At 36.1% G+C, this 13515-nt stretch overlaps 3 protein-coding genes across 3 annotated transcripts; 2 read left to right on the forward strand and 1 right to left on the reverse strand.

The window, feature by feature from the left end:
- LOC18105103 (uncharacterized) lies at positions 1-4475 on the forward strand. Its single transcript, XM_024585289.2, has 3 exons — positions 1-1198; positions 3360-3621; positions 3936-4475. The coding sequence occupies exons 1-3, from the start codon at positions 204-206 to the stop codon at positions 4107-4109; spliced, it is 1431 nt and encodes a 476-aa protein (XP_024441057.2). The 5' UTR covers positions 1-203; the 3' UTR covers positions 4110-4475.
- Positions 4476-5011: 536 nt separating this feature from the next.
- On the reverse strand, positions 5012-6431 carry LOC18105104 (60S ribosomal protein L37a). Its single transcript, XM_006375128.3, has 5 exons — positions 6303-6431; positions 5968-6007; positions 5537-5625; positions 5365-5447; positions 5012-5273 (listed from the first exon to the last, which is right to left on the reverse strand). Exons 1-5 carry the CDS (start codon positions 6303-6305, stop codon positions 5210-5212), a joined length of 279 nt encoding a protein of 92 aa, XP_006375190.1. The 5' UTR covers positions 6306-6431; the 3' UTR covers positions 5012-5209.
- A 1907-nt stretch (positions 6432-8338) lies between these two features.
- Positions 8339-12354, forward strand: LOC18105105 (metacaspase-1). Its single transcript, XM_006375129.3, has 5 exons — positions 8339-8925; positions 9995-10325; positions 10903-11023; positions 11134-11349; positions 12110-12354. Exons 1-5 carry the CDS (start codon positions 8553-8555, stop codon positions 12167-12169), a joined length of 1101 nt encoding a protein of 366 aa, XP_006375191.1. The 5' UTR covers positions 8339-8552; the 3' UTR covers positions 12170-12354.
- The last annotated feature ends 1161 nt before the right edge of the window (positions 12355-13515 follow it).

Here is a 13515-nt window from a genome sequence, read left to right on the forward strand (position 1 = left end):
AAATTTGTTTTTAAAAGGCCATGGCCGGCTCCTCTTGCTCTCTTCCTTTCTCTCACCTACGCTCTCACCTCACCTCCCAAATTCACTCTCCCTCTCTCAACTCCTAAAAGAAGACTCTAAAAACACAAATCTGATCCTATCTTCAAATCCAAAAACCATTGAATTTCAATTTCAATTTCAATTTCTATAATTTCCCATATGTAATGCATCAGAAGAAATCAGAAATCCAAATCGGAAAAGAAAGCACCGGCATCTCTTCCGATTTCTCAACCACGTTAAACCCGCAATTGCTCTTCCTCCACCACTTCCAACAACAGAATGACCCGATTACCCCTCCTTCTTCCAGTTCCTCCCCAACTCCTTACAAAAGACCTCTCTTAACGACGACGACCCATCATAGCCAAACCCCTCATCGTTCCAATTCACTCTTTAAATCCCCTACCATTTACCATTTTGCTACCACCCATCAACCCCAATCTTTCTTTTCTGTCACAACTGCCGTTAAAGCCGCTGCCTTTCGTTTTTTCCGCCGCCGCTTGGCTCGCCTGAAAGTGCACCTACGCTTGATTCTCTTGCTCTCGCTTCCCTTCTTTTATTTCTTGGTCTCGCACCCGAGTCATTCGTTTTTGCTTGATTTTTTGTCTGCTTTTGCATTTTCTGCTGCTTTGTTATTGTCTCTGAATTTAGCTCTGCCTAGATTGCCTTCAATTCGGCTGTTTTTATCGCGGTCATTTGCAATCAATAAGCTTAGGAATTCAGCATCTAGATCGCCTATACCGGTGTTCTGGTCAATAGGGTCGAGGTCGAAACCGGAGAAAAGGGCGGCTTCTGGTTGCTTTGTTCAGGTTTATAGTAACGGGGACGTCTATGAAGGTGAATTTCACAAGGGAAAGTTTTCAGGAAGTGGGGTTTATTATTATTATATGAGTGGAAGATATGAAGGTGATTGGGTTGATGGGAAATATGATGGCTATGGAGTGGAAACTTGGGCTAGAGGGAGTCGATATCGAGGGCAATATAGGCAAGGACTCAGACATGGATTTGGTGTGTATAGGTTTTATACCGGAGATGTTTATGCTGGTGAATGGTCTAATGGACAAACTCATGGCTGTGGAGTTCATACTTGTGAGGATGGGAGTCGGTATGTTGGTGAATTCAAGTGGGGTGTCAAGCACGGACATGGGCATTACCATTTCAGGTAATTTTGAAGAACTTTCTTTTTGGATTTTTTTTTTGGTGAAATGATATTGGCCTGATTTGAGATCAGTGGATTTTGCTTTATGGTGTTTGGTTTTCTCGTTGCAAGATTGTGGAATTTGTGAAAAGATGGTTTTAGCTGATTTAGATATCTACAGAAATACTATTGGGAAACCTATTTCAATGGAGGATTTACCTTGGTTGAGTTTTTACTAGATGGAATGAATTGGGAAACCAGGCATAAAGAAATGGAACTTAACGGACTGCTAATATGGAACCAGCCATCCTCAATAATTAGTTTGAGTGCAAAAGCAAGTGCTTATAATAATATTTTAAGAAGAAAACAATGCAGACGGAAATGACAAATTCTAGATGGAGCAAATCAGAAAGAATTGTTCAAAAAGAGAAATCACTTTAAATTTGAGAAATACTCTTCATTTGCTGTCATTCGGCTGAGTCATTTTTATTATTCTTGTGTGAATTTGTGTAATTTTAGTCATTCAAACTAGATTCTAGAATCAGGCCTTAAAAAGAAAAGATTTTACAACAGTAGGAAATTTGTCACCTTTCAAAATATACATTCGATAGAGTTTCGTGTTACTAAGCAATGAGTGGATGATCACTTGTAGCATAAATTCCCTTAAGCTTGTCGATGCAGAGCTGAAATGACACCTTCACGCAGTCTTAACAACTTCTACTTGTATGTTTAGTCCTGAATGCTCAATCTGGGAATCATGTAGGTTGGCTCAAACTTGCTCAATCTACAAGGAATTTAGGTTGATTTTTTTTTTTAATTTACTACTGTTCATTACAAATTGTACACATTTTTTTGGACTTGGGTTATAAAGTCTATCAAACTTTTAAGCCTGGACACATTAGGATGATGGATTCCTCAGTTTTTTTAAATTTTTATGGGTATGTCTAGCATTATATATTTATAGTTTTCTTGCCTGTTGTGTGTGCACTTGCACACACTTGTGTTTGAATTCCGTCTATCTTTTTATAACCCATGGAGTCTATTAAAGGTTCATGGACTTGTCAGATTCCATCCTCGTGAGGTCTCTTAGGGTAGAAAAGATGTTAAAAACGCACTATTGGTTATCATTTATCATGCTCTTTATGGATCGTTTTTTCTATCAGGGGTAACAGGACAAGAAATCTTTTCCTTTGGGAGTGATATTTCTTTGTGGTGTCTTACTTTCAGCAGTAAGGATAATATTTCCTATAGGATTTAAGTAGTAATGATGTTTTCTGTTACTCTGATGTCTTCTCCAGCTGATTTTTTTGGACTATCTGAGTATAAAGTTATCTGCTTGTATTTGTATTTTCTTTAAAAAATGCTCATGCAATTACCAATGCACTTTAATGGGAGCATAGATGTTGTTTAAGGTCAGTTATAATTTTGTCTCCTGTTCTATCATCATGCTCTTGACATCCTTTCCCCTTGAGCTTATGATGCTTGCATGTGCTTTTAGTTAGCTTTAGTCAACATGACTAACCGGAGTAGGGAATGTTTTTCCTACTTTCTTCATCTGAAAGGTCAGATGGCAAAGCAGTTGACAGGGAACAATAAGGAAAAGAAAATTTGTTAAACAATGCAAAAGATAGTGAATGGATAACAGCTATAGGACCGCCATTGATCATCTTCTTAACTTAGCTTCTGTTGCAATTCCTGTATCCGGGGTTGTTTTCCTGATTTTGACCGATTATTGTCAACGTTACGAGTGATCGAGTAGGATTCTGTTGGCATTAGTACTTAAGGGAGCTTGATACTGCTTTAAGCACCTAACAAGATTCTTTCTTGGTTAACATGACCAAAACTTTTAAGGGGCTTTTGACTGTCCAGTCTCTCATTAATTGGAGTTCATATGAAGGGATAAGATGTTAATGGTTTTCAGCTTGTACCGGTTTTCATTTTCACTTTCCTCACAATTATATTAGATAGGATGGAATGGATTATGGGAAATCACATGAATTGGATCATGGATTATTTAGTAATTGTGGTTTGTTAGTCTCTCTCTATCTGTAACTTGGTGCGTGCCCATACATGTGCATATTAATAAACTTTTCATTTTATGCTAAAAAGATTTGCAGCCTTATTAGCCACCCTGATTATATATTACAGTACAAATCACCCACGCATCTGATTTTTAATTATTTAGGAATGGGGATACATATGCTGGAGAATATTTCGCAGACAAGATGCATGGATTTGGTGTCTATCATTTTGCAAATGGGCATCGGTACGAGGGAGCCTGGCATGAGGGTAGAAGGCAAGGCCTTGGAATGTACACATTCAGAAATGGGGAGACTCAGTCTGGTCACTGGCAAAATGGAATTCATGATGTCCCAAGCACGCAGAACACCTCTTATCCTGTATCTCCTGTTGCTGTTTATCATTCCAAAGTGCTCAATGCAGTGCAGGTAAACCTTGACTCTTTACTTCGTGGTTTTATGCAATTTTATTCATATGGAAAGATTTAGCTTTTCTCACTGTTATTTGATGTCTACTTCGCCAACTGCTTTTACAGCCTTTGCATTGCTGGTTGATACTGCCATATTGCTTTCATTTTTTCGTTATTATTTTTAATCATCCAAACTGTTCTGTCAATACTTGTGATATGTGAATTGGATACGAATTATAGCAAGTGTCTTTCAACATGGCATGAAGAACATGAGCAATGTGTAATTATGCTGGTTTACATTTCTTCTAACTTGCTGTTCTTGCATGCAATTAGGAAGCACGTACAGCATCAGAAGAGGCTTATGATGTTGCAAAAGTTGATGAAAGGGTAAATAGGGCAGTAGCGGCAGCTAACAGGGCAGCTAATGCAGCTAGAGTGGCTGCAGTTAAGGCTGTCCAGAAACAAATGCATCGCAATAATAACAACGGTAACATTCCAATTGTGTGAGACTTTCCATACAGAATGATTTAGGCAAATTAACAAAACTGCAGCAAGAGGCTAACAGCTTTGCGGTTCCTTTTCAATAACTTCATAGCTTGTACAGCCATCTTCTCTTCAGCCTATTCTTTCTTTGAGAGGCTGCAACCCGAGATTCAAACATGTGTTCCATGTGTGAATAGAGGGAGATGCAGTGGAGTAGATTGGTTGGTTTTGTAAAGAGAGTTAAATGCATTGTAGAATAAGAAACCGATGGTGCCCAGGTGAAACCTGAGCCCATCTCGATGTTGTATGCGAGCTATGAGCACCTTCAATGAGATGTAATCACGTTCCCTTTTCCATGTTATAGTAATACAGGCTTCCGTGTTCCTCTTCTTTTGACTGGATAAAATTGGACCAAAGGCACAGGTGGAAATCGACTGGATTGTTTTCAAGTTCAATATTCATATTTTTAATTGTAATTGACCTGCCAGCAGATGAAATCTGATCCTTGCATTCAGGAGGCATTATGGCGACACCAAGTGTAGGGCTAATTTTGCTGAGAAATTCTTAACAAATATCATTCATTCTGAGATTTTAACCACTAGATTTGAAAAATGGCCGAAACATATTTAATAAATGCATTTTGATTCTTGCATTCTGCTCCTATCAGGCGAACAGCTATGAAAAACCCTAGTGTTTCTTGATCCTTGCACACATAGGAAATAAACTTTGCACTTTACTTGGAAGACATGATTCTCAGTCAACCTTTTAAGTTTGTTCAACAAGATCTTTTCCTATTAGTTTACACGATTCATGGAAAGGTACAGTGTGAACAACACCATTATTCATCAATGTTCAACAAATATCCATTTGATGTTTATGAAACTATTTTATCCTTTACACCACCTGAGTAACAGAGCAACACAATGTAGACCACAAGGCAAAGCTGGCTATATATTAAATTGAAAAGGGTCGAGATAAAACCATATCAATCTTCTCAAACTGAATTTCCTTTCATCACCTTCCATAACTCCTAACACTATAGAAATGAAATAGATTAAACGTCTCCAATCAAAATGACACCAAGATCCACAAGTCAATAAAACATAGCATGATATAAAATACAATTAACTCTCGGTCTGCTCCCTCAGCCTACGGATGGTACTCCTGACAGTCACGGCACTAGCAGTACTGTAACAAATTTGCAAAGCAAGCAATTAGAACCCACAGTACAAGTCAAACACAGAAAGAATTTAAATTCAAAAGGTGAAGGAAGTCTTACTTCAAAGTGTAAGCACCTCCAGCTTTCACTTTGCCACAATCCTTGCAACCCCAGATACCAACAGCCTTCCTCTTAACAGCATACTACAATGACGAACATTTTACAAAATTAATACCCTGCTCATGAAATCAGCAGATTAAACAAAACAGAATGAGCCTGGTGGATTGATTACCTTGCCGCAGAACTCACAGAAGAACTTGCTGTGCTGACTGACCTCCATCTTCTTAATCTGCTTCCTCAAACTAGCACCATAACGGGTACCTGCATTGTAAACATGTATTGAGTGCCATGTTTCTAGCTATAATAAACATGCTTGCACACAGAAGCGCACAGTTTATGTGTACACAAAAACAAGTGTACAGCATGCAAATTAAAGTGAGATAGATAAAAGCTAAAAGACATCCATCTTATTTATTCAGCTTCTTTTCCAACTTTTCCATATTAATCACCATGACCGTTTACAATTTCTAGAGCTAGCTGGCACTATAAAGCATAAAACCATGTTGAAAAACAAAACCACAGCGCTATTTGTGATTTTATGTCTTCTTGTTCATTCATTTTACCGTTAGCACACAAAACAAAACTACGTTAAAAAAAACATACCATACTTCCCAACAATACCGGCCTTCTTGGTTCTCTTGGTCTACATGTCAACAAAAGAAAACAAAAAACATGAAGTCAGGCAATTTGATGTCCAGTGGACAAATGTCAAATAACAGCAGAGCTACAAAAAGTTTCTCCAAATAAAAACCAGTGGAAAATAAACACTGCACTGTCTTTTGGATTAATGGATTCTAAATACAGGGTGAGACTCAGAGATTTATACAGATAAAAACATGACAGACGAAATATAAAGCTGCGATCTCATAGAATTTGAAGTTATGCAGGATAATAAAGAAAATCCACGAAGAGTTAATGAGAAAAAATGAAGAGAGTACCATTTTCGGTGACTTTGAAGAGCAGAAACCCTAGAATTCTCTCTTAAGGGAGCGGTAAAAGAGACAAAGCCGGTCTAGTCTGTTTACTTTACTTCTTATATAGCGACCAGATTATATGTTTTCGCTTTCTTTAAGGGATGCCCTAGCCTCGGATTTTTTCTTCGTCGGCCTCTAACTTATGTGGGTTGTTTGGGCCTTCTCAGAGCCCAAAAAATATGGATCAACTCGGGTTAATATGTCAAACTTGTGACCTCAATCATGAGACATGAATAACTCTATATAAAACAAATCAAAACAAGCTATAAAACACAGTTCCTAATCAACAAATAGTTGAATAGTAAAATTGCAAAAAAAATCAATATATATGAAAAAAAACATAATAAAACGGCCCAAGTCAATCAAGATTAATCCGTAAAATTCTTGACTCGAGTTATGAGATCGGAATAACCCAGTAGAAAGTAAATCAAAACAATCATGAAGCATAATTCTTAACTTATTTAATGTTGAATGATGAAATTAAAAAAAAAATATATCAATTAAGAAAAAAAATACCTAGTCAACCGGGCTAACTTAATAAAGGAGTTAAGAGACTACAAAAACCATATAAAAAGTAAACCATTACAAATTATAAAACAGAATTTTTGACAAGCTAAATGACTAATGGTAAAATAAAAAAAAAAGACAAAAAATAAAATTGCAATGAATAGTATTAGTAAAAGCAATGGTGAAGAATTGATCTTTTAAAAAAAACCATGAATTAAAAAAAAAACAATTATTGCAGTGAATAGTATTTTAGGAGACAATGCTTGATAAAATTACTATTTGTTTTAGGTTTTTTGGTTAATCAATTTTAAATTAAATTATGTCAACTCTTAGATTAAATTCAACAATGTAAAATTATTGTTTAACGAATATAATTTTAAAACTTGACCCGGTAATCAATTAGATAAGATTTAAATCATGACTTTAAAGAATCAATCTGGATATATCTTTTTTAAAATTAAAATAATATTATTTTAATTAATTTTTTTTAAAAAAAAATTAATAAGTTTTGATTAGGTTTTCCCGGCGGCTGGTCAAAGCTCAACCTAGATTTCTAATCACATTAAACCAAGTCCGCTTCTTAGTTTATTTTTTTTTCAAAAGGCAATAGGTTTCGAGCGGACTCATTAATCGGTCCAATTTCACAACTATGCTCATGGGTGGAAGTATCGAAGCTTTACGTTTTATGTGGAGCAGAAAGAATTCGTCAAACAGAGTATTCCTTTTGAATTCAAATCCACAATTTCTTCTTCTTCTTCTTTATATCTCCAGCGACACGAAGATGGCGTATTCCATTAAAGCAGCTCTGTCGACTCCTTTCATAGAATGAATCAAGAAGCTTCTCAATTTTATGTTTAATATATAAACAAAACAACAGCAGAAACCCTAGTTTTATCCAAAAACAAGTGTATTTTACAGGTTTGTTCAGAAATAGAGTTTAATTTTAATTAATATTTAAATCAATAAAAATATTTTCTACTTTAAAAAAATTAATTGACGCTGGGAATGCCCGAATCAATTGAAAGTAGAAGCCAAACTCACAATCTATCCAAGCTCTACACGGCTATAATTCATAGTAAAAATAATTTTTTTATACACGCAAGTTAATTTATATAGACATATAATTAATTAATTACTCACAATAAAATTAGATTTTCCCCAGGCTTCTCATACTTTTTATTCATCCCCTCTCTCCCCTTCCCTTTTCCATGTTCATGTGCTGGAAATTAGTTTCCAAAGTAAAAAAAAAAAAATTATAAAGAAAAAATGAAAAAAGAAGAAAACTGAAAAAAGTCTTGTATTATTAAAAAAAATTAATACATGTTAACGTTGATTGAATACCAGAACAAAGATAATAGAAAATCAAATAGAAAAGATTATAAATGAAAAAAAAATGATTTCTAAATAATTAAAATTACATCATGAAAAAATATTTTAAAATACAACTAATAGTTATAACGCGATTCCGCGTGGTGGTATCGCGTCACGAAAAGTCAAATGAGGTGAGATGATGGTAAAGGCAGCGCCAGCACCAGCACCAGCCCCAGCACCATCCTCGCCCCTGCTGGTCCTATCTATGCCTCTGACCTGCCATTTTATTATTTGGTGAATTCCTAATTGCTAATTTCTCCCTAGCCAATAGAGATTAGAACACATCTCCATTAATAAACCAGAAATATCCATAAAAAACACCTAACAACAACCATAATGTATAGTTACATGCTTGTAAATTGTTCCAAATGCCAGACTCCGCTCCAGCTACCCCCGGGTGCCGAATCCATCCGCTGTGTTATCTGTCAAGCTGTAACTCACGTCGCTGTCCACTCTCGCCATGCTCCTCCACCATCAAACCCCACCACTCGTCCTCCTCCTTCGACGCTCGCACCACCGTCCCCCTACAACCACGCGCCACCGGGCCCTCCACCAAACCAACACGGAAGAAAAAAGGCAGTTATTGTTGGGATTTCGTACAAGTACTCGAGGCACGAGTTAAAGGGGTGTATCAATGATGCAAAGTGCATGCGTCATCTTTTGATGAGCAAGTTTCAGTTCCCTCAAGATTCTATTCTCATGTTAACTGGTATGTGTTACGGTCCCTTTCAGTGTTGAATCTTAATGCGGATTATTCAGCTGCAGATCTAAAAAGATCGTTTTTTTTCTTTTTTCAAAGATGGGTGCTTAAAAGTTAAAAAGGGTTTTTGTTGATAAAAAGAGAGACCCTTTTGGTTGAAGATTGATTTTTTTGTGTTGTCTTGGATTTGGACTGATAAAAGTTTGGGTTCTTAATAATGTTTTAGTAGGGGTTGGTGTTATTCAAATGATAATTTTTACATATCGAAATGTGCTTAATTAGCAATGATGCTGTATAATTGTAGATTTTTTTTAATGGAATTAACTATGGGTTTTTTAAAGATGAAGTTTGCTAGTGCTGTTTAAGCTGTTGAGATGAAGCTATGTTCAATTCAATAGCAAGTTGAGGGAGTTCTGAATGAGGTTCTCGTTGTAGAAAATGTTAGTAGCTATTGTTACTCTCTGGAACTTTTGAGTTGGAAGTATTGCTCTTTCTACAGCTGGGGCAGTTGAATTTGCTGTCTGGCTCATGCTTGTAATCCATCTACTTCGATTCCTTATTCCATTTTGCGATGGCTGGAAAAATATAGCAATTGTTGTAAATGTTTCCACTTTTTGAATTTGATTTCCCACCAGACCCTTTAGGAGTGTAGCAACTGATGCTATCATTCATTGCTTAGAAGGAAGTAGATTTGGATATTAATAACCATTTCAAATTTTCAAGTATAGATAAGATTCTTAAGTTTCTTCCCTTTTCTTTTCGACAGAAGTTTTCTTATGATTTATTTGTTTGTATATCATTTTCCCAAAGTGAGTTTTTGTCCTTGTACAGCATTTTCCTAAAGACTGGTGGCATATTGAAGTTACTATCTAGCTGTGGTCACTGGTTTTGCCTTTTGTTGATATCGTTTGTTTTGGAATTGCTCTTGCCTTTTGTTTTGCAGTACAAATGAAGTTTTATATTTGTCTCATTGCTATGATAGTTAGTTGTTTGCATAGCCATTAGGCGGAGTAAATTTTTGGTTTAGGCTTTTTTGGACATGTCCAGTATTAATCCTTGTCTGGAATTTGAAGTGCAGAAGAAGAAACTGACCCCTACAGAATTCCCAACAAACAAAACATGAGGATGGCATTATTTTGGCTTGTACAAGGTTGTCAACCTGGAGATTCCTTGCTTTTTCACTATTCTGGACATGGTTCAAGGCAAAGAAATTATAATGGTGATGAGGTTGATGGGTATGATGAAACTCTATGTCCACTTGACTTTGAAACTCAAGGTATGATTGTTGATGATGAAATCAATGCAACAATTGTCAGACCTCTTCCTCATGGTGTTAGGCTTCACGCAATGATTGATGCTTGCCATAGTGGCACTGTATTGGATCTACCCTTCCTTTGCAGAATGGACAGGTTAGTTGGTGTCAGAACATTCTTAGATTGTGATTAAATTTCTCTCCTCACTTGTTTGTGACAAGTGACCTCTATATTGAAACATCATTGACCACAAAACATTTCATATTTTGAACATTAACTACACAGACTTCTTTTTTGTCATTTGCCATATTCAACCAATTGTTTTTATTTAAAACATTTTTCCACGGTAGAACAACTTCTTATAGTTAGAGAAGGAATCCACATGCGATATTTGACATTTGTTTTGGTATATCTACCCAAGTTAAATGCAATGTTCTTGATTTTGCTTAAGTTATTGCTGAAAGGACCTTAAAGTGAAAATAATAAAATGCGGATAGAGCATTGATATGTGAACCTGAATTATTTGATTCCTAAGTAAGTTATCTCATACTTCTTGAATTGAAGATAATTATATAGATATAAGCATGTGTGAAATACAGGTTTGGTTTTCCATCTTTTGTGTATACAAATTATCACCAAAGATAAGCTTCTTGTTTCCTTTGTGTTTTACAATATTGTCCTTGATGTTTTACTATATTCTCTGTTCTGATCATGTCTTACCTCTTGAAAATAGGAACGGGCAGTATGTATGGGAGGACCATCGTCCGCGATCAGGTATATGGAAAGGGACAAATGGTGGAGATGTCATTTCTTTAAGTGGTTGTGATGACGATCAAACCTCTGCTGATACATCTGTAAGTTTCATGAAAGGAAAAAAAAATTGGCTGAGAGATTAGTGAAATTTTATATTTGCAAGGCATTTTAAGACCTGGGTTTCAAAAACTCAAATTTTGTTATTGCACAGGCTTTATCAAAGATAACTTCGACAGGTGCAATGACCTTTTGCTTCATCCAAGCCATTGAGCGTGGACATGGCACTACGTATGGGAGCATTCTAAACTCAATGCGTACCGCTATTCGAAATACTGGTGGTAATAACCTTGGCGGGGGGGATGTTGTGACATCTCTCATCGGCATGCTCTTGACAGGAGGCAGTGGTGGTGGTGGTGGGCTGAGACAGGTTGGGCTTTCACAATCTTTGCATTAATCAACTCTTGATGTTATGAGTACCAATACTGATCAATATTGAAGGCATAGGCTAGTTTGCCTTGAGATCCCCTGATTTTCTCTATTCTCTTTCACAAGGGGACTGTACTCCAAATTTACCTCATAGGCATTACCTTTTGTGCAATTCATGTTATCCATGATATGTTGAATTTCATCTATATGGTTGGGAACTGAAGGGGTGATCTTTCCATAAAATATGGGTGTGGGGTGCTGTTAATAGGATCTGACATTTCAAAATATAGTTATGCATTGTCAAACTGATGTTTGGTTTGATTTGCATCTACTCACACAAAGATCGACATGCAGCCACTTTCTCATGCATTAAGATCAACCAGACCTGTAAATGAAGGAACTTGTTTAAACTTTCAACCTGTTAAAATGATGAGAAGTGAATTGACATTCCCACTGATTTCACATCTTCAAACTATTAAAGCTGTAAGCAAAATTATTGATAAAAAAGAAATAAGATGCAAGTGAAGTTTGTATGGGTCAACATCATCAACTTCACTGATAGCTGCTGGGAAAGGTTCAGTACATTATGTCGTGTTTGGATTGCGGGGAAATCTCCTCCAACTATTTTTTTGGGAAAATTCTTATTAACAAGTCACTCCTTCGCATAAGTTCATATCTGATGCATGTGAAATCCTGTGATTTGTAAAAGCACTTATTTTTTTTATCATATTGATGTTTTGTTGTGTTCTCTTCGTTGACAGGAGCCACAGCTAACTTCTTGCGAGCCTTTTGATGTTTATACAAGACCGTTTTCTCTTTAAAGTTCTTTCATATTTTTTTTTCATATACTTTCATTGTAATTCAGTCTAAAGGAAAGGGGTCTTTCTCGTGCTCTTGTAATTTGTTTGCTGAAAACATACTGGAGATATTGTTCGCGCTTGTAGAACAAGGTTTCTGTCTGACACTCCATTTTGTTATATATATATAGCTTGGTACTGTTAATGCATATTCCTTCTTTATATTTGTTATTATATTAATTTTTTTTTAATGATTTTCATGTAAGGTCAAGTGATTAACCAAATTGCTCAATTCATATACAAAGAGGATGCCTTTATAAGTTATCAAAAAGAAAAAGAAAAGAAAAAATAGAAAGGGATGCTTTTATAAAAATATAACCGGGATGATGGACGTATGTTCTTCCCCTTGATGATGGACTTCGTGGGAAAAGAATTTCAAAAAACACCAGCAGCTGAATGCGAGTATAGGCAATTTAACTTCCTAGTTCAGGCTGCAAAAGTGAAGGCGTCAATACAGTGCTGCCCTTGAGTTTAAGCTTGAAGGAAGAAGATGAGTTCCCAGGTAACCTGCAATGAGAAGTTTGGAGTTCTTTGCGACGGAATGTCATCCTGTCAACAGCCAGCTACTGCCGATATCAAGGCCACGGCTACCAATTGCTGGACTGGACTATTCACCATATCATTTACCAGAATATGAATGTGGAGAGATGTAAGAAGGAAAACGGTGATATAAAGCAGTTGTCTGGGCTAAGCTTGCGTTGCTTTTTACTTGTTCAAGGGAATAAATAATATCCTCGCGGCCCCTTTCCATTCTAGCAGACAAGCCAATCACAACCATCAAAAGGTTGCATAAAAGATTCCAAATTATACTTTAAAGATTCCCCGGGACGTATCCGTCAAGATATTTGCTTTGCAGATTCCCCTGTAAACACTTGAATCAATATCAAAAGCCAATAAAACCACCCATCAATAGTGCTAAAATACATGAAGACCAAGAACTCAGCTCTTCCTCATCCCTAAATTCCACCAACCAGCCCCTCACGAACTTGTTTGGTGGTTACCTTGGTATAGCTTCGATCTTGTTTACTTTTGTATTTTTAAAGTTTTTTTTTTAAATTTAAAATTTTTTCTTTGTTTTAAATTAATATATTTTTAGTATTTTTAAATCATTTTAATATTAAAAATAATTTTTTTAAAAAATAAAAAAATATTAATTTAATCCACTCACACTCTCTCCATGTTGTGCTGTGCTGTGCTGAGCTCAATTCAAAAGCAAAACGAATAACGCTTCCAATAACACATCACAGATGCTAACTCAACAGACAAATCAATCATAGAAACATGAAAATAAAACTCGCAATGGAAAGCAT

The sequence above is a fragment of the Populus trichocarpa genome, chromosome 14 (genome assembly GCF_000002775.5).
Source record: "Populus trichocarpa isolate Nisqually-1 chromosome 14, P.trichocarpa_v4.1, whole genome shotgun sequence".
Lineage (NCBI taxonomy): Eukaryota > Viridiplantae > Streptophyta > Magnoliopsida > Malpighiales > Salicaceae > Populus > Populus trichocarpa.